This window comes from Acyrthosiphon pisum, chromosome A2, assembly GCF_005508785.2.
Source record: "Acyrthosiphon pisum isolate AL4f chromosome A2, pea_aphid_22Mar2018_4r6ur, whole genome shotgun sequence".
NCBI lineage: Eukaryota > Metazoa > Arthropoda > Insecta > Hemiptera > Aphididae > Acyrthosiphon > Acyrthosiphon pisum.
In genome coordinates, this window is record NC_042495.1 from 51,710,242 (window position 1) to 51,733,374 (window position 23,133).

Here is a 23,133-nt window from a genome sequence, read left to right on the forward strand (position 1 = left end):
AAAATCCTTAGTCACAGTTTTTTTTATAAGCATTTAAAGTTCAAAAATTGACAAAATATAGAAAAATCACGAAAATTAGCAAATTATTTTGAGTTAAAAATTCGTAAAAATTTTTCTTTTTAAATCTAAGATTTTAAAATATAATAAATACAAGATTCCCTATAAGATTATCTACCTTTATCAAACAAAAAATATCTATAAGAAAGTCAAATTACATTTTTATGATCGTTTGAAATTCAAATTTTTACAACATTGGATATTCACTCGATTTCTCATGTAGCGATTTCCTTATTTTGTTGTAATTCAAAAACGAATAAGTGTAGATACATGAAAATTTTACTGAATGTTTATATTAGCATTTCCTATAAACCATACAATTTTGAAAATATTTTGACTCTTTTTGAGCTGTTTACGGACATTTTTAGTTTTTTTTTCTATAAATATCAATAAAGTTTTATCTGTTGGGCCAAAAAGTGTAAAAATGTAATACGAAGCTCCTGATATATTGTTACAATATCAGTTGAAAAATATTAAAAATACATAGGCACAATTTTTTTTATAAGCATTTTGACAAAATCGAATTTTGACAAAATGTATCAAATTTTAATTTGAATAATTATTTTGTAGTTAAAAATTTATAAAATGTTCAACTTTTGTATCTAAGAATTGAAAATTGAAAACAAGATTCCACGTAAGTTATTAATTCTGTTACCAAAAAATCTAAAAAATACATTTACACAGTTTATTTTTATAGTCATTTTAGTACAAATTTGGACGAAATTACATATTAAAAACCTAGAATAACTATTTTAGTTATTTTGTTCTGATTGTATAATATTATTCTTGGGTATACTTGAAACTTTTAAAGTATACTATTATATATCTATGATAGTATCACGGTTTGTTTTTGATGTATAACGCGTTATAAGTACCTAATAGATATTATGATATGATTAATTTGGAATTTTTTATAGGTAAATTTTTTTTAAATACTATAGACTATAATATAATATTATGTCTTATACCTAGACATACCGTCTCCGCTCAGAATCGTTTTTCTTATACAATAATATTATATCATTGAATTCAAATTTAATACCATCCATTGTACAGTGACCCACTTGTAACCTACTGTACAGCAGAGCGAAATCCACTTACCCACCTTTTTTTATTTGAATTTTGATAAGTACAGATAAAAACAATTTTGTTCGTTCAAAAGTCTTGATATTTCATATTTTGTATATTTTTTAGTATAAAATGCAAAAATTAAAATTAACCTACCGTACTAGTGTACCTAATAGGTATAGTAGCAATATAAAAAATGTCGGTAAGTGGATACTGCAGCTCTGCTGTATAGTAGCGGGTGTAGGTGTCGAATGGGTTACTGTAATCGATGTATTAAATTTGAATACTATGATATCAAATAATTGTTTACGAAAAACGATTCTGAGCGAAGCCGGACTTGAACCTAATATATTTATAAAAAAAACCGGTGATTACATAATAATATTATATTAACATATTATGTTATAGTTATTTTGGTTATTGTAATAACTACTATACTAATAAGAAATATTGTTTTACATTTTCAATCCTTAGTTATAAAAATTGAACATTTTATACATTTTTTACTAAAACATTAACAACAATTATTACAAAAATATTTCGTAAGAATCTGGATTACGTAAAAATTTCCGATTTTCCTTAATTCTTTTTTTGTTTTTCTCCATTCTCGACACTTTTTAAAACTACTAGAAATTTTCCATTTTGACCTCTTAAATGCTGTAGCTAAATTCACTTTCCCAGTTCTCGCGAGAAAATATGCTAAGTTAAAAATCGAAGCATAATTTCAACTAGGTACTTATCGTGTATCTACAGACAACAAAAAAACAAAACACATCATTGTAAGATCAATACATTTCGCTCAAAATCTAAAATTGTATACTAAATTGTATCTTAGTAGAAAAAAGACATATAATTTATAGTTTTTTAATCATGTGTGGTTCTCATAATATTATACAACTTACTTTAAATTAATGTAAAGAGCCAAAGAGGTAGTTTTCAGGTTTAGCCGGTAATGTACGATGTACCTTGTATACCAGCGGTTCTCAAGTTCTCATCTTTATATATCCACGTACCACGTACAATTTGACAATTTTCATGTATCACTTGGCCAAATAACGTTTTTTTTTGCTTATCAAAAATGAATACCGAATACATTATTTAACATGTATCGAAATTAATTTTATGAGGAACTACAAAATTATGATAATATTATTATAAGCATTACATTCCTAAAAATAAAATGATATATGTACAATTGTAATTTATATTATTATTTAATATCAAAAAAACTAAATAATATATATTTTGAATATTGATCCATTCCATTTTTTTATAAAGGGAGATTTTCTTAGCGTACCACCTGCGAGCGCTTTGCGTACCACTAGTGGTACTTGTACCACAGGTTGAGAAACGCTGTTGTATACAGTATAATAAATTATTAATAATAGTACTTATACATATTTAAATATTTTTTACTTAATTATTATTTAATTACAACAATCACTTACTATATAGATATACTTACAAGCCCGGTAGATTATAGTCTATAATCTATATTATAGACATTGTGGCCACCCCTGGTCTATAATCTACTATAGACTATAATCTACCGTGCTTACAAGCTTAAATTTCTATAATTTCCACTTTTTTTACAATGTGTAAGTAGCATCTTTCCGTTCGATATATTTAATTTGTTTTTTATTTTTTAAAACTATGAAATTTGTCACTAAAAATATTTTAATGGCTTCTATTTTAAAATACAAATAACAGGTAATAAATTATGGTTATTTAATATTTATTTGTTTGTACTTGATTTGTGCTCTTCTGTTTCCCTTGTTTCATCTAAACATTCATGTTTAGTGGAAGCTTATTTAATGAGTGAAAGAAAACAATCATTAAGCAATTTCAATTTTATCCCAAACTGGGACAGGAACATCTGTATAGGTGTCTCGAGAATGTTTCTTTGGGAAATCAGTACGTATACTGTATCAAGAACCCAGTGGCATTCACAGAATTTGGGGGGGGGGGGCGGTTACCATTTATATTAAGGTATATTAAGGTCATTGCATATACATTTATAGAAAATGTTTGTACAATTGTATTCTTCTCATAAGGTCATAGCATAATTAAATTTTAAAAAAATATTTATTTTATGGTCTAACAACACTTTACAACTTAATATTTATTCGTCTTGATGGTTTTGATAATTCATCAAGCACAGCGTCTTTTGAGATTTCAATATACCGATAAATATTTAGCATTGCCAATCTATTTAAGTAAGATTCTCCGGTTGTATTTCGTTGATAGGTTTTGAGCCGGCGAAGAGTCAAAAAATTCTATTCGGAAATATTTTTTTAGCACATACATGTAAAGCTAAATAGGCATTTTTAAGATTTTCTTTAATTTGGTTTACCTACTTCCACCATAATCTAAGTTCTCCGACACTTACTTGTTCACTGCAGTTAACGATATTTTCATAACGATGTACCAAATTTACAATTTCAGTTTCAAATCGTTGTTTGCATTCTAAATTATTTATTTTTGATAGCAGAAGACATTGAAAAATGGACAACATTTGTTTATGATCTAACAAAATATGTCTTTGAATTTGGGCAATTTGGACAGTAAAAAAATGTAAAAATAGAATGAATAATGAATCACGAAAATATACTTCAGGCGAATCTGTTTCAATATAACTACGGTGTACTTGCCTTCCAACTCTTCGTGAAATCTTAACATCAAAGTCCCAATGCGAACATGTTTTTTGAACTGTTTTGAAAATATAATTAAATTCTTTTTCACAAATATCATTTCGCTTTTTAAGCAAAATTTCTTTGCATGATTCAAAGTACTTATACTCTATTCACATTAAGAAGGAACCTCGGCGGCGACCAGTTTTCGTTGGGTGAGGGTCAGGCAACACCTGTTTGTCGCCCCCACCGATTAACCATGTGTGTGGTTAAGCCATGCCCCTGCGCACAAATCGGCCGCCGAGGTTCCTTCTTAATGCGAATGGAGCAACGATATTCGATATTTATTTACGATCATCTATTAATACACGCACACGTATATCTGTGTATAATGTTAGTACTTTGCCCGTAGGCATACACAACCGTGTAATAATGGTACGACAACAGTAATTATTTTTCGGCATAAATGATCATTACCTATATTAAATGTAATACTCCATAAAATAAATCACTATTCATGTTTTACTCATGGGGGTTAAACCCCTAAAACCCTCCACGTCTTTATCCTACTTCACAGAACCGTTGATAGACCCGGTCGGCGGTCTGTAGTCACTAACCGCTAAGTATGTATAGTACCTAGACATAACAACCCATTTTTCTATTAATCTATTCATCATCGTTTTATAGGATCTTCAAATAATTTACTATGGACTTCAAAGTTTGGAAGCATTGTATACCTACAGAGATTCCGCATTGCGCACTTTATGCAAAACTGTCAGATACGAACACCACGAAGCCAACGATGTATTATACTTGTAAGTATGGAATTTGGAAAACATATACATTTTAATAATTAATACCACTAGGTATGTCACTATATACTACTATATTGTGTGGCAAGAGCGGGAAGTGAGCTTTTTCAGTCGTGGGGGGCGTGTGCGGCACGAGCCACAAGCGAGGGCTGTGCATTTCGACCAAGACTGAAATTGCCTTCCCGCACGAGCCACACATACCTACTATTTTTTGTCACTCCTCTGCGTTCTCCATCACGGTATAGGTATTGCAACCAAACTATTAATTACGAAAACAACATTTCATAAAAGAAACGATATGGTTTTATTTATTTTAAGCGTCATGCATGGAGGTTATAAATAATAATATGAATAATAAGATGATTAAGATGTTACCAAAAGTTGATGTTTTGTAAGGAACGTGGCATAGATTTCAGTGTCTGGTTGCGTAGAGGATATGCGTGAAATGTGCGCCCAACTCTTTTGGGGATTTCCATTTTACCGCCTGGTACTTTTGGGGATTTTAACTTTACCGCCCGGCACTATGGAGATTCCCTCTTTACCACTGAACAGAAAAAGATCGATTTCCAACGCTTCAACCTTCATCGAAAACTAACTTTCGTTAGATTGGTTTTGTACCTTTCTACCTATATTAAGATTATTTTCTACTTAATCTAACATTCAATGATAAATATCATAAAGTTCGTAATCAGTTTTTCAACTAGCTGGCTCGCCTGGCTTCACCATGCACTACATGTAGCCTTATAGGTATAGAAACATATGTAACATATAAGTATTGTGTTTATGGCATTAGTACACTCGTTCCAAATGTCCCCGACGAACACATTATTGGAACTTGTAGTTAAACGTTATGTAAGAAAATCGTTAGAATCCTTTAGATATTTTAGAATACAAGTTTAGATCATTAAAGTATTGAACACTCTATGTTATATACACGGGTCCATGTCCACATTAACCCTCTTTCCAATTTTCTTGTCCCAGACTGGTGCCAATAGTTTGTGTATACCTACCTACCTAATACCTATACTTGTGACAACAAATGGTTTGTTAGTGCCGGACATTTGCCAGAACCCCATAGCAATCATACAGAATTTTTTGGGTTTGATGCCAATATATTTGTGCAGCTACGGAAGATTTACCCAATAGAGGGAGCTTTAGGGGATATTAAAAATGTACTTGTATAACGTATATATTTAATGTTTATTTCTTAATTTATTTTTTAGCAATCATACCCAATAAAGTTTGTGCCCCAAAGTTAAAGAAATATTTATACAAAATAATAATAATGTTTTGAACCTAAGTACACAATATTACACTAACAAAATTGACAATATTGCATATGTTTAATGAATTATTCACAGTTAATACTGCCTAAAATAACAGGGATTGTTGCAAAGTCCAAAGTTACAATATTATCAGTAAACTTCCAAAACAATCCGAAACATTAAGCGTGTATGTACCCTACACCTTACCGCCGGGCTCCGCAACTACCTTTACATAAATTCTATAATTAGGTATATTTGAAACTGAAACTTTCATAATATGATTGTTTTATATACCTAGGTATTTTGAATAGTCATATTATTATAGTCTTTCCAGAAAATTTATATCATTTTTTTGAATTTATTTATAGTGACATGGTGTTGACTGATACTGTAAACGTATATTTAAATGTTCATCAATATATTAATTTTTTTTATGAAATTCATAATATTATTTTAAGTTCAATTTTTTTTTTTATTCAAACACAATTAACATATAATACTAATAAAAATATTCGAAATCGTCAAAAAACTTAAAACTATACTTACAGATTAGGTAATTTGTTTATTTGTGTACCTAAAGGCTAAACTCGTTATTATTCGTCATCGTAACTTATAGTTTTTTTTGGTGTGGACGTCATTGTTTAATTATATTGATATTATGTTTGAAATAAAATGTACCTACATTGCTTAAATAATTGTCCAGTGTGACAACTAAGTATTAAAAATGTTCAATGTAGCATCGTAATATTTTTAAATGAAAATAGTGTACACAGATATGTATATTATAGTATATAGGGGTATCTTATGTCATTGTACACGGGATTTTTTAACGATTATGGATCGATGACATAGAGTTACGTTAAAACGAAAAACTACGTTTCTTCATTTTTGACAGGCAATTTTTTTATAACAATTTCAAAATTTTTAAACACGCAGGTGTACCAATACCAAATTCAACTTTATTTTTTCAAATGGTAACTACTATATTTTTTAATGGATTCCGGTAAATCTTTTTTTTCTGAAAATTCTGATAGTCAAATCATCAATTTTGGTTCGCTAGTTTATTATTTATTAACTATGGTCCTCTCAAGTTTAGTAAAATATGCATTAATACTTTTAATTGAAATAATTGATATAAGTTTAATTTAGAAGAGCTAAATAATTTTTTCCTATAACTAACTTTTATAACTTGAAATTTGAACCATAAGTTCCCTATATTGGTAGGTATTGCATGCAAAGTATGAATTTAGTAGTTGAATTCTTTGAGAATTATTTAATAATCGTGATTTAAAATAAACTATTTGCGAGATATTTAGATAAATAGTTAATCTCAATATAGGTTTATACCTAACTTAGGCAAACTTTTAATCTGAGTTAATTACAGAATTCCAATATTATTATAACAAGAATCAAATACCATTAGGTATTTCCTTAGCCACCTAATAAATATTCTAAATTAATGCTATTGTAAGAAAAGTATGATAGGAATTTATGTTAGGAAAAGTACGAAATAAAATGTAAATGTCAAAAACCAAAAAATATGAAGGGTTATGAATTTCAACTACTAAATTCATACTTTGCATGCGATACCTACCAATATAGGAAACCTATATGGTTCAAATTTCAAGTTTATCCCACCACGAGAAGAGCACCACAAAACATTACACTTTTTTCATTAGAAAAATTTTTTTGACCCCCATACCTAAGACATTAATGTCAACAATCGAATACCATTTACCAATTTACTATTATTACTTTAGTCACCTAATAAAGAATCCAAATTTATGATATTGTAAGAAAAGTAACTCTGTATTAGTTAATTACAATTACCTATAATAACAAATTAAAATAATAATACTGATTTTGATGATTGTATAAAAATAATGAACTATGTTTGCCAACAATTTTGTTTGGGTTTTTTTTTTTTTTTTCGAGTGATCATTAGATTACCGATTAATCTACTCAAGTGTATAAAAAGGTAGATACCAGAAAAAAAATATTTAGCTCTTGTAAATTAAACTTATACCAATTATTTCAACTTTAGAGGACCATAGTTTAAACTAGCGAACCAAAATTGATGATTTTGTTATCAAAATTTTCAGAAAAAAAAGCTTTACCAGAATCCATTAAAAAATATAGTAGTTAACATTTGAAAAAATAAAGTTGATTTTGCTATTGGTACACCTGCGTGTTTAAAAAATTTGAAATTGATATGATAAAATTGCCTGTTCAAAATAAAGAAACGCCTTTTTTCCTTTTAATGGAATTCTATGTCATTGATCCATAATCGTCAAAAAACCCCGCGTACAATGACATAAGATACACTGTATATTTGTGCATTTAACATAAAAATGTAATAAGTGCTGCCATCTAGGCGTTTCTTAAACAACTATATTTTTTGTTTTAACGCAAATATTAGCGTATAGACAGCGATGTGTCTCCAAAACCCGTTCTTAACTTTTTGCGGCACGATGGGTTAAAAAATAACCCACTATTTAGCGTCTACACACTACACTCATTATTTGGAAGTCAACTTTTTTGAAAATAATTTGATGTAACTTTAAAATACAACAATTCTGAAAAAAGTATTATTTTTTGCTATTTCTTAAGTTTTTAAAATGTTATCATACTTTTTGAATTTCAATTCCGAAGCAGAATATTATTTGGAGTATTCCAATCTATAAAGATTAATTTTCAGACAAGTAGTTCATTAATTATACCATTGAGTATAGATCTATACTATCTATACCTACTCAATGATTATACTTATAAGTATTTAAACTTTTAAGTTTTGATGAGTGAAGTAGAGTGGCACAGGGGTACCGCTAATCTTAAACTTTAAATGCTAATAACTAATGAACTATTCATCCGAACATTGATCACCTGGTATGTTAAGTTAAATTTTTTTGCAAAATGTGACAAATTTTTTCTTATATTTTTTTAGTACCGGGGAGTTGGCGATGTGTTGGTTCGTGTTGCTGTCGGGTTCCGTGTTCATTGACGGAAAACTGTTCCTACCCACGTCCAGGTAAGATCTTTTAAGCACTTGAATGGACATAGGCGCAAATAAGGAAGATTTAGGCACTAAGCTTACCCAAAAAATTTCAATAGCCCCCCCCCCTCCCAACATTTCCTAAATTGTTTTTAAGTTATAGTAGGGCTTCAGCCACCACAAATCTCAAAGTTATTTGCGCCTATGTGTATGGAGCATATTATATAGAACGTATTTTTGTTGAAAATCGCCGATTGTCGTATTTTCACCATAACTAATACAATAAAATCTAAACCTACCCAAATTATATTACTCAGTATTTAAGCACTCTATTTATTATTTAGTGTAAAAATATGTTTTGAGATTTTACGAGATTTTTGAAAGAAAATAGAAATAGTTCAACTTTCACCATAGTGAATACCTTATTATAGTTTTTAGTTATTACTAATAGAAAAATCAATTGCTAATGAGTGAGTAACGAAAGTATAAATAAATTAAAAATATCATTAGTCATAAATCTTAAATAGTTTAGGCTCTCATAATTTGTTTTTCATGCAATGATTTATCATTGAATTAAAATTTAACATATCCATTACCATTTACAGTAACGTCTACTCAATAACGAGATACACTTTAAACTTACTATACAGCAGATCGAGTTCCCAGGAATTTTTTTTTTTGCTCCTTCAAAAAACAGGCGTATGCTTAGACCATTTGTTCCGCGGCCTATGCCTGTCTAATTTTCAATCATGAACTAAGATGTTATATAATAATATTAATATTATATTAGTTCTTGTTATCGATCAAACTGTTTTTTTCGTCGCCACCTTAGATAATAAACTAGTATACCGTCTATGACCCCCGTATAGACAATGTGTATACTGATTACTGGCCAAAATATTTACACAGTGATATATTTATCTACATTTTAAATTGTTGTGTGCTCAGCAACGACATTCCTAACGATTCTATTGCACAGACGTGCATTTTCGAAGATCGTTGCGTCTACAGTCCGACAAACCGCGACACCCGTTTTCTAGGGATTAGGACGATTAGCCATTAGGTAATAGATATCTACGCGCTGAGCTCAAGATAAGACGCATATTATTTTATAATATTCACAGCTTTCTTCATGGAATAGATGGTTTTATATAAACGCCTTTACGACCATTACTTAGAATTTATAGTATTTACATATTATAATTTATTTGGTTTAGTTGAGTAAATTCCAATGAATAACCTTACGAAATATAGAGTCGCATAAACCTAATGCTCGTCGAGCTGTACGACAATTTATAGACTATTACCATATAACCAATAACCATGACTTAAATATTTTATTAAAATATTTAAATTGATCTCCTTTTTGATCCTAATCTGATGATTGATACATAGCCATTAATATTCAGACCTGTCATTTGACTATTTGAGAGGTTGTAAGGGTTGTCACATCCACAATAAAATAAGTTACAATACCAAAGAAGAAACGACAGTGCATATTATTTATTACTATTATTATTTATTACTAGCTAAAAATCACAAACAAAGTAACCACCAATCGAGGGCGATATCAGGAATTCAGATAGTATTAATGTACCTACTTTATGTCTATACTCTATAATATAATAAATCATTCTTGTAGATTTTTAGTGACAAAATATATAAATAGTTAACAGATAACCATGTTATACCTGTTTAGTTTACAGTAGCTGTTGTTGCATTTGGAGATTTTAAAGAGTAAAAAAAAAATTTGATCAATTTTTAATATTTTATACATTATAAAGTAAATTTTTAATTCATAATTATTATGTGATAATAAAAAATTGTATTTGCTTTAAATATCAAAGGGAAGGAGCTAAATTAGTTTTAGTGGGCTTTGCCCCCCCCTCAAATTACTGCCCTTGTATACAAGTATACAATACAGGTATAAAATAGCGTATTTTTTACGTCTTTTTTGAGGTTTTTGCTCAACGACTTTGTATAATATACCTACCCTTCTTGTCCTCCTCTACGTCCACTCTACATACCACAATAATCAATTACTATACGCGTAATATTCTACTAACGTTAAACGGTTATTGTTTCTTCTTTAGAGTTTAGTCACCGTATCTTCGAGTGGTTTTTATAAGCTTTACTTTCAATTGATACGAATTGAAAATATATATAAATATATTTAAAACAAAATAACAAAATTTAAAATATACATCAGAGTTACACTATTTATATTAAATAAAAAAACCGGCCAAACCGGACTCGCGCACGAAGGGTTTCGTACAATCATCAGCTATAAACATGTCGGCAACACTGCTTATATTATATATTCTAGGATTTTTAGTATTTGTTGTTATAGCGACAATAAAAATACATAATCTGTGAAAATTTCAACTTTCTAACTTTCATAGTTCATGAGATACAGCCTGGTGACAGACGGACCGACGGACGGACAGCGGAGCCTTAGTAATAGGGTCCCGTTTTACCGTACGGAACCCTAAAAAATGAATTAAAAAACCTTAATCATATTCAATAATAATAATAATAGTGTAAATACTAGACAAATAGTTATCTAGGCTTTAAATTATTGATCAACTAATACGTCAATATTAAGTAAATGTTAGTTATAACAAATAATTGGCATTAAAAAATATATACCAAACATTGAAACTTTTTTAATATTTAACCTACTTAGATAATAATATTATTATATAATATAATATAATATTACATTTTTTTTTTAAAACTAAATATAGCAAGTAGGCTGTAGGTAGTAATTTTATTGATCTATTGACTATTGTTATATACTTGAATTTAAATTATAAGCGGGAGATTAATAATTGAAAACTTATTTATTTATTTAAGTAACTAAATATCTATATCTTTGTCCTCACCGTGCAATTAATATGAATTAATATAATATGTTTAGTTTTTAGACCAACTGGTTTATTAATCATACAAGTTAGGCGTTTTTGCTGCAAATTATATGGAGGTCTTATAAAATGTATCACATAGTTTTCAAGGCGTTAGTTATAAAAAATAATCATCTTGTGAAATTGCATATTGAGTAGGTATCATTGGATATAATACTATCTACAATAGTACAATCTAGTGGTTACTGGTTTTCTATTATTTTATTTATTGTGAGTAATATTTCATGCTTACAAAACTTTACCGAACTAAAATAAATAATTGAAAAGCATTCTACAATATTATTTAGAAAATATTTATTATCGTTAATTATGTATACTATTTAGGAATTTGGTCAGTAGTAATTATTTCCGCTCACGGTTGTTTAAAATTCATAAGCTATCAAATTAAGCGTTGGTATCACGCATTGTTGGATAGATTTTTTTGATGTTAAAAATAAGACATTTTAATACGATGTTGATTTAATAGTGTTAGGTAATAAGGAATTGTTATTTATTTATAACTTATATTCACTTAGTATTTTACTATATATTATATACAATAATTGAATTTAAATGGATAAAAAAAAATAAATACGGTAAATGTGGTAATAAATTAGAATACTGTATGCAACATAATCGATGGATATATTATATTTTACATATTATATATTATATATTATATTTTACACTCGATTTATTTTTAGAATGTTTCGAAACTATTTTCTCTTATCCTATCCTATAATATAACGTCCTGTTACTCCGTCGGCAAATACGTAAAAACAAAAAAACGCCCTAGCACACACTGGCACCGATAACTTCCTTTTTCATTGTGTACATATTGTAACTGATAAATACAATTATATCCGATTCGATGTTTTGCATTCTGTTTATTTAAAACGCAAATAATAAAAATCGATTATAAATCAATAGTTTTGTGTTACAATGTCACGCAGTCATATGAAAACAAATATTAATTATTTAAAAATGAGTACATACTACATACACATATCATATTATTTTTATTCACGTATAAATGCTGATTTTGTACATTTTTAACAATGCTCAATATAATATATTTCACTTCGTCATAATTGTCTACCGTCTGATACTCGGATCGTCTCAACAATTGTCTGATTCATAGAACGATTAATACCAATGGGTTTGTAGGTACTTATTGTAATGCGGCACAAGCTGTTAAACACTTAACGAATCCGACCGAGCTTCCCCTTGACGTGACGTGATACGCTTACAATAGGGACTTGAATTGGACTTATTGCTCGCCCACTTTTGGGGATCAAGACCCGATGCGGGTTTGGATTATGGATGATTTTAAAGAGTGCGAAGGAGGACTGCAGTTCGGCCCAAAAAAAACGCCTCTGATAAACCAGAACGTTAATAAACTTTTTATCTTCGTCCTACGCCGTATATAGAACAGCAGATTACTTGTCTCCTTATTTTTTTTTTTTTTTTGCTACATTTGAACAACATGTGGGAAGTAATATGGAACTTATTATTACACGTGTTATTTTAAAGGGAGTAATAAAAACAAAACATATACATTCACGGACACACGGAAATATTACTGACGAATAGACAAATATAATGTCGTATATATAAATAATAATATATAGTACCTATATACCATGTAATTCAAATGTGGCATCCGTCTATAAAGTTACAATATTTATAATATTACGCTACAGAAATTTTTTAGGTAGGTACATCATTTTAAATAAGTACTTTATGACTATACTTTAATCCGATTTCGACTAATACAAATAATAAAATTGTATGTAATATTTTTGGATGGTTTTTGTCTAATATTGTTTAATATTATTATATTTATTATTGTTATATATATTTTTTTAAGGAAATAATTTAAATTCAAACATTCTTCAGTCTTTAGTGTATACTAGTTAAGTAGACTTGACAATTCCATAATACTTGATTATCGTGGTTTTAGTTTATCCTAATTAAATGCATTGTTCCTTTTGCTAAAATGTTCTAGTTTATATGAATACATTATCATTATGTATATATTTCGGAATGAATGATTTCCTAACAATAACAATTATCGGAATTTCGTCAAATTGAAATTGTACCGTACAAAACATAATTATACTGTATTACTGTGTAGTGCCAGTTATTTTAATTTTGCACACAATATGGTTTGTGAGCCGTGTAATATTATAGACAGTTATTATGTTAGACATTGTACTCCCACGGAAATCAATATTCGGGGTAGAGAATCAGTCGGCAAATAATATTCCCCTCTCTATTAGAATATATTGCATGGTATTTTACTCTGATTGTAATTTAATCAGCTTAACATGTGCTTGGTGAACATACAGTTATTTTTGAGTCATCAATATTGAAACAATATAATATAAATTATAAGTTTCATCACTCTTTATAGTTTCTTTCTCATCAGTGACCTATATTATGTAAGTTTTTGACAAAATCGTCAATTCTTATTGAAGGGTTTGAAATACTTATCGCTTTCAATTATTATAATATACTAATATACTAAATACTAATACGTATTATTGTAACAAATTTTATATTTATATTATGTGTATAATTATTAATTACCCACCTTAAGTGAATAATGACTCACGCAGCATAATATATTATATAGTATTATACATAATTATACATAATTTAGGACAATGTATAATTATTATTTCAAGTTAATCAAATATAATCAATAATTAACAATTTAAAATGTATTATGCTTCCTCAGAATTTTAATAATAATATTTTCCGTATTCGGCATACACCAAAAAACTAAAAAATTGATATTTCACATATTATAGTAAAAATATACTTAAAAGTTGTAGTCATAACTCATAAATCATAACATACAAAAAAGAATACTTGATTTAGATTTTGGAAGATACAGTGCCCATATAGGCTATTTTATTTTATATGGTAACAAAGCGCACATTCAATATTATAATTATTACCTATATTATTATAATATGTATACGCCTGATGTGCTTAAACGGCTGATTCAATGAATGAAAAGGGAATCAACTGTGGATTAACAAAACGTTTATAAAATGTGTAGGATAAAATAATTCGGACAGCGTAGTTGTGCACATAATATATTATTATAATAATATCCTCTCAGTAAATGGTAATCCATTCGTTAAGATTCTCTGTGTACAACATTATAGTATATATATCCTACATAGTATATACATTCGACTATTCGAGCGGTATTCATTGTATTAACTACCTATATTATGTATATTATGGTAGATCCTGCGGGTCATGTGGGATGACATTATAATATCCTATGGGAAATAAATTCAAAATACGTCAAACTATGGCGCGGGGTAAACGCCCTTATTAAATATGTAATATCCATTAAAACCACCAATAAATCTCGTTACATTTTAGACAGCTAGCCGCGAGAATGTAATATAGTGCAAGTATACGTGGGGGTGCCCAATCAGATACAGGCATAGAGTGGAACTAATATATAATATATAAGTACCCACTGCGATCTATCATCTATGTGGTATATGCAAGGCCGTTCTTAGATGGTTGGGGGTGGGCAGGCCCAGGACCTAGGCACCGCGTTTAAAAAACAAAAAATGGGAGAAATAGTTTCAAAAACGACATATTGTTTTATAGAATTTAAAATTGTATCTTCTATAGAAAAATAACGAAGAAACTCATTAGAAATAAAGTATTTAGCGATGCTAAATTAGTAATCTGCAGTATGCATAATAAATAAATATAACTCACAATCAAGATAGTATATTATATACTATATATTATCATGATATTGCGGGGTAATTATATGATAGGAAATTCAATGCGGGGTACCTATAGTTATATACGTACTTTCAGAAAACCCTAGAGCTTATTTTGTTCCATACACGGCTTATAGGCCTAGCTATATAATTTGCTTCTTACAGATACCAGCTGCTATGACTTTTTTACTACAATTTAATGATAACACAATTTTTTTCTGCTTCTACCGAAATATGGACAGTTCTTTTGAAATTCGTCAATTGTGAATCAATAAATTATAAACAATATACAATTGGTATTTTAAAGCAATCCATGAGAAAAAATCACCGTAAAAAGAAATGAAAATGAAATTTTCTTTTTTATCATGGCTTTTTTTCTGATGTCATTTTAAAGACACTTGTAAATATAAATGTATGTAATTATAGGCTTCTCAATTATTTTCGTACCGGGCCTCAAAAATCCTTAGAACAACCTGTATACTGGTGGCTGGGTATATCACCTGATTATAAAATATATAAGTATACCTACAAGTATTCGCGACATTCAGTGTATTATAATGTTTATACATTATATTATTATAATAGTCATTATAAGCATATTGTTGTAAAAACAATACGTCGCCACGAATATTCGTTTGGTCAAAGTGCGTGGATGTTATATATTGCTCCAGGCCAATACATTATACAGAACGATCGAAATTCTAAAGAGATCGCTCTCGATCACAGTTATAAGGATTGAGTTTCATTTTTATGTATCGAAAAATAAATCGAAAGTACACCACACAATTATAATAGCATTATAGCTGTTTGACCCTCGGAACATGCTCGTTCCGTCGTCTCAAGGCTCCTATGCTGCAGCAACGGTCGTTTTCAATGTACTTATGTACTTAATATAATAATATGTATAACTCTATCCTTCTAGGTAGCTATCTACCACTGCAGTCACTTTACGACGATTTACTGATAAGTCTTGATAATTAAACGCGTTACGTGTGTGCTGTGTCTAAACTTTAAAGGAATCAGCGGGTGATTTACTAACTTGTCACCCGTCTTGTTCACTTATATACGCGGTTGATGCCGCGAACGCGGTGTATGATGCGCATATAAACCATATTATTATTATTATTATACGACGAACGCCCGCAAAAGTTTTCGAGAAGACAAAAAAACCATCGTTCGACCTCGACCTTCGCACGACGAGCGTACAAAAGTGTACTCGGGGTGTCCACCTATACCATAGGTCTTATATTGTTATCATCTAAAACCACTGTCCCATTTTAGTTATTTTTCATTTTTTGCAGAAACCCTCCGTTTTTGAAAAAAAAATTGTATTATTGGAATTCCATTTATTACGTTTAAAAAAAAAACTGAGTTTTAATTTATTTATTATTAGTATTTTATAATCATAGGTATATTATATTATTATTATATTTTAATTTGTATACCATAGTATAATTTCGAATGAAATAGTCGGTACATACATTTTTTACTACGTGTCTAGTGTCTACATAGTTTAGCTATAAAAAATGATTTGAAGTTCAATTGAAAAGAAGTTTTGATTTTTAAAAAGTTTATAATTCATAACAATTTCATGTGGTTACCTTACTTAATTAAAAATATAATATTTTACACTTTTATAAAATTGGTTAAATATACACGATATAAAAGAATAAAGCTAATAGATAAAACTAAAATCATCAAACATCATTAAAACTTTTAATTAGGTAGCACAATAATTAGTAACGGATGACTATTGTTATAATTTGATATACATAATATTTATATTTTGTTTATGCAGTAGCCATTTGGTTTTTATTTTGAAACTTGAAAGTGTTACTAATTACTATATTTAATGACTAACGGTAATATAATGTGATAACTTGTTTATTTTTGGGCCTAAAAATATAAGTTATGTAGCCATATGTAGATTGTTTTGGTTTTTATGCATATGGTATATTGTTGTAAGATAATTGTCTAGTATTATGTTATCCATGTTTAGTTTGTGTGAAAATTACAAAAGCTTTGTAGAATAATTTGTTTACTGGTACATTAACTAATTTTATTGTACAAGGTATTTTACAAGGACAATTATTTTAATAAAGGACTCGAGGATTTGTTAGTCTTCGAGTCCTTTATTAAAATAATTTTCAATATTCCATTTGTAATAATACACTTCATATTGCGATCCGCCGGGACCGAACGGACACGATCTAAATACTTTCATTAAAGACCACTGATCTGCAACGATACCGCGGCGAACGCGGTGTATGCGCGCACACTTCGGCGGCGGCATATCATCGTCATCGTGCTGTATATAATATACAATAATAATATTATAGTAGCAGTAGTAGAGTAGTAGGCGCGTCATCCCCGTCACGGTGCGGCGGCGTGTGCAACGGGCATATACACGCACGCACGCGGACGCGGACTCCACGAGAAGGGGCCCTTTGGCAAATGAATGGGGTACGTTGACGATGGCGGACCGGCTTGTCCAGGTGGAGCGGTGTTTTGCGGTCGCGGAGTGGGGAGGTGTGGTTGGTGGGTCATGGTGGGGATGGGTAGGAACTGTTGGCGGCGGTGACGGTTTCACGGATCGCGCATCTCCCTCGACGCCGCTCTCGCCGGTCGACGGACCCCACTCCGCCGACACGACGGTCCGTCGCGCCCATCGACGCCGTTGTATGCACGCACGCACGCACACACATACGCACGTAACGAAACGCGACGAAGAGTTGCGCATGCGCACGACCGAGAAATGCAACACCGAGTCCGGCGGCACGGCGTGTTGTCACACACCGCTCGCACACATACGCACAGAACCGACGACTATGATCGCGCGTACTTCTACTATACGTTACGTCGTTACTTCTCTCGGCAGTTGTCGAGTGGACGAAATAATATTCATGCAACAACAACAATAACAACTAGGATGGTGATAATAGATTGATAAAAATTAATGAGAAATTAATAATAATAACCATATTAATCAAATACGATATTTACTATTAATTCGTTCTAAGTAGTTTTCTCGGTGTGTGCTCCCTAGCTCGAGTGCGCGTGCGTGCGTGTGTACTATCAAGTAGTAAAAAAATAATATTTTTGTTATCGTTATCATCGCGGTCGGGCGTTCGTCGTGTCAGCCGCGCGCACATTACTCATTAGTGCACATTACACACTCGCCGTGTGTGGTACGTATCGTTTCGTTACATTTGTGATTTGGGTTTTTGTGTGTTTTCATAGTGTCCGTAGAATTCGCGATCTCAGTTCGATCGTGTCGGTTAGCTGCTCATCGTGTATTTATAACCTAACAAAAACTCGGCTTCGGTTGTGCGCGCGCGCATGTATACGCGATGTTGTGTTATTATTATGTGTGGCGCCGCGTGTGGTGATCTAACACGCGAAAACAATGATGTTGGCCGCATCGGCACTACAACAACAGCGACGACGTCGACGACGGCGGCGATAACGGAACGGTGAAAGGATTAATCACGTCCGTGCGGTGTGCGTATATAATATCTCGATATCGCCGAGACGTACCTACCTACCTATTTCAGTATTTGATTTTTTTCGAACTCACGACCCGGTATTCTGGACAAACGCCGATCGCCTTCGGAAAATGAAAGGTAAACCATTAATTGTACTGCACCCGTAATAGCCATTGCCCATTAGGTACTACCGCTGAATTGGCGTCAATCTTATTATATAATTTTAATTTGTATGCATTTCGGATAGGATTTATTGTGCGAGTGCGCATGCGCGTCCGTGACTCTGTGTGTGTGTGTGTGTGTGTGTGTGTGTGTGTGTGTGTGCAATCGTCGACAGAAACAACAGTTTCTAATATCGTTATCATTATTATTATTATTATCATCATCATTATTATTATTATTATTTTTATTATTATGCACGTACCACCTAGTAGTTGTTGTGAATCGTGATATTATACAATGTACATGTTTCCCCCGAGACGAACGACTAGTGACGACGTTAGGTACGTGTCAGCGTTACGACGTATACAATTAACGAACAATATTGCTAGATTACCGTCTATGATGGTGTTGGTGCTATTCAATTCCCGTAACATCTCTCGCCGCGACACGTCCTCATCAGTGTGCGCGCAGGCGACAGACGGCTGAACGGTGAACAAGTCGCTTGTTAATAATAGACCGCCGAACAAAACGATAGCATTACACTGTCGCTAATTATGGTGTAGATGGTTGGCGAAAATACGTGATACCATTAAGTGATAACCACCGTTATAAATAGGGCTGGGATTTTCTGGACAATAAATCGCCAATAAAGTGTTTATTATTTCTAAGAAAAAAGTAGCAAAAATCATTTTTTATTATACTTCATTATAATCAAAATGATACAATGACAATTTATTATCTGTCTTATCGAAAAAAAGCATTATTGCAAGTTGTACAAAATCCTGTCCCTGGTTATACCCAAATGTTGTGCGCCGTCCTAGTGGTGCACACTCGATCGCGTTTACAATTTTATCGTTAAAATTTTGTAGGTGGTTAGACTTAGGTTACACCAGGGGTCGGCAATTAGTTTATAGGATGTCCGGACGTTATGAAAAAAAAAATTTGGAGGTCCAGAAAATCTTTTTTTGTTTAGCCAGTTATTTTAAGTCTACACAGAGAGACAAATAATTAGAAAAAATAAATATTTTTAGTGGTCCAGTTATTTCCCTTCCGCTGACGGATATAACCTTACTGTCTATTCTGTATTAAAGTGTGCACACACAAATAGTAGGTATCGTATCTATAAATCTTCATCTATATAGTTCGCTGGACTGTGGAATTCGACTTGAATATTTTAAATGTTACATCATTGGTATTCATTGTGATAAACCAATGATGGGCAAAGTTCGGACCATTCCAACCTAAATACCGTGTTGTTAATCATTGTTCTTACCGGCCTCGATCGTTTGGTTTATTTACATGATAGTAATAATATAATGCCCTCTTTATCATCATAATAATATAATAGGCCTATCGTTTTATTAGTAATAAACGTATAATACATAAGCGACTTACTAAAAAAAATCAATAATTTAAAGACTAATATAGGCTACAGTGGTATTCGATTATAGATAATAACCGAGATAATAACTATTGATCGATTATATTATTATCATTGAAAAAATTGTTTTTTTTTTTATAGGAATCGTGTAAAAATATGTTTTGGGATTGTGACAGTTTTATATTCACCATACTCGTCTTATAATTTAAATAGTTTATGAATTATATTTGAATACTATCATAGTATCGATGATTATCGCCTCCAAATATCGATTAATAAATAAATTATAAGCCTCCCACTACTTAATTGTTTACTAAACACCCCATTTTTTTTAAATATATTATGTATAAATTGTCGAACAGTAGAGGTATCTATAGATGTTACTATATTAGTAGATCAATTACTAATTTTATACTAATTTTACTAATATTACTAATTGTATTTGCTTGCTTGTACTTATATACCATACGATAATAATAATAATAATCGTGACGATCTGGTAAATGTATTATAAACATTAATTAAATTATAATAATATTTTCAATTGATTTTATCATAACTCGTCATTTCTTAATATAATTTGGAACACTACAGTACTGATACATTTTCGGTGGTCAATGTCCATAACATCATGAATGGCATTGTGGCAACTTTTAGAACTGGTTGTAAAATAGCAATTAATATATTAGTATTAATTAAAAGTTGAGTAGGTATTAAGTAAATTAAACTACATACATTTATATACATTTTTTTTTGTATTTATTGGGCTTTAAGGTATGTATATATTAAAAGATACATCCGGTACCTACTATAATAATTTAATGATAAGTGACTACTGATTAAGTAGTGATTACTAATATTTAGCTAATGTATTTGATGAGTTGCTCGTCTTACAGTTGATATACTTTTATAGTAAACTTGAACAATTGTTAGCAAAAACGGGGTTATCTTGTTGAAAGAATGTTGATCAATATATTAATATATATAGCTAGTTACAAATCGAGTCTACAATTTGGGAACCAATCATTTGAGATTCTTGGCATAATATGTTAAATTACATTTAATTAGCACCGCGCGCTTATTATTTTTGTCTCGACTCATTAATTGCGCTTTGTGGAATATGACGTTGCTTACCCAGTCTGTCTGTAAACGAATATATTACGAGTTAAAAATTTTAAACAAGAATTGATCACGATTCACGATCACCAACCTGACTTATGTAATCCTTTCGTGACTACATATAGTACCTATAATAACCATAGGTATTAACTAATAAGTATTATATCCAGTACCGGTGAACCATTGAGAAATTCGCAATTGCCTTTCCCAATAATGAGCTTTTTTCTTCGATTATATAGTAATCGTCAATCGATCGATATAAAAGATTTTTTCTAGGATAATTTTGAAAACCACAATGATGACGACTGAACGTGGATCGACTGTTTAAAAACTATATCGCCGAAACTAGTGCGTCATGCATTCGCTATTCGGGTGTTAATAATATACTATCATTTTATCGACAAAAACCAATTTTATATTTATTATACATCATTGTCCCTGTCCGGTCAGTATTGAATTTAGATAATATTATTGTATTCATTCCAGAGTATTGACTATAAAGTTCACACACACGGCAATTAGTTTAAGTGACGATTTGCATTAATCAATTCGCCACAGCTGTCAACAGTCATGAATTTCTATATGGGTAACCTATACGTCAAACACTCTTATATTATATATATTGTTTGGTGGTTGGATGGTTCGTGGAAGATTGTCGTCGAACGGAGAAATCAATATCATATAATTATGTCGACGTAAATTTTTTGTCGCGATTATTGTGCTTTCTCTCTTTCCCATTGTCGATTTAAGGTTGTAAACGACGAGTTGAGTGATTTTAACACGATCGTCAACGTATATATTGTCTTTGCCACACACATTTTTTACCCGATCGACAACGATTTTAATTTGGATTTTTTTTGCCGCGATCGCATTAAAGTGCGGAAGTGAACATAACTTGTTTTGTGGACGCGTAGCGAATTCGAATTAAATATGATTTCGTATCGGAGCAATGTAATAAAACGACGGCGGCCCAGGGAAAGCGGATTGTCGCCGACACAAAATCGCACCAATATACCCACCGATGTAGTTAGTACTTTCTAATGGTTTCTATGTGTTTGTAGTAGATACAGCCATGTCTTTTATAGATCTTGGTCTCAAATGAAATTTGAAAACGTTTTGCCGGTAGACGCGTTGCAAGATTTCTAGAAATCGCCTTTTGCGGTTTCCTGTATACACCGCAGTTTTACGTGGTGTGAATTTTCAGTATACTCGAATACTCCTTATCGATTCCGCCATTATATTAACTTCGTATTTTACATTTGTAGTTAAAAAATGGCGTTTGATGTGCCGACGATAGAGTGTGTGTTCGATGATTGACGTAGTAAACTACACCATTAGTATGATACAGTTTTGTTATAATTTCTTCATTAGAAAAACTCAACAATATTCGATAAACTTAATTTATACATTTATGTTTATTTTTTATGTTTTGTATAAAAAAAACATGTGTATGTAAAATAAAATTAAAAAATATTTTAGCAAAATAGAAACAAAA

General features: G+C 30.8%; 1 protein-coding gene across 2 annotated transcripts in view; it reads left to right on the plus strand.

Annotated features, from left to right (window-relative positions):
• Positions 1–23,133, plus strand: part of LOC100162402 (rap guanine nucleotide exchange factor 2) — a 93,282-nt gene that overhangs the window by 32,851 nt on the left and 37,298 nt on the right. Inside the window, exons 3-4 of one of the 2 annotated variants that reach the window (XM_029489625.1) lie at positions 4,443–4,570; positions 8,777–8,860. In XM_029489625.1, coding sequence (XP_029345485.1) covers positions 4,443–4,570; positions 8,777–8,860 — 212 coding nt within the window. Of the gene's footprint in view, positions 1–4,442; positions 4,571–8,776; positions 8,861–18,268; positions 19,115–23,133 lie in introns of those variants that run through there. The other variant, XM_029489626.1, reaches the window with a different exon arrangement.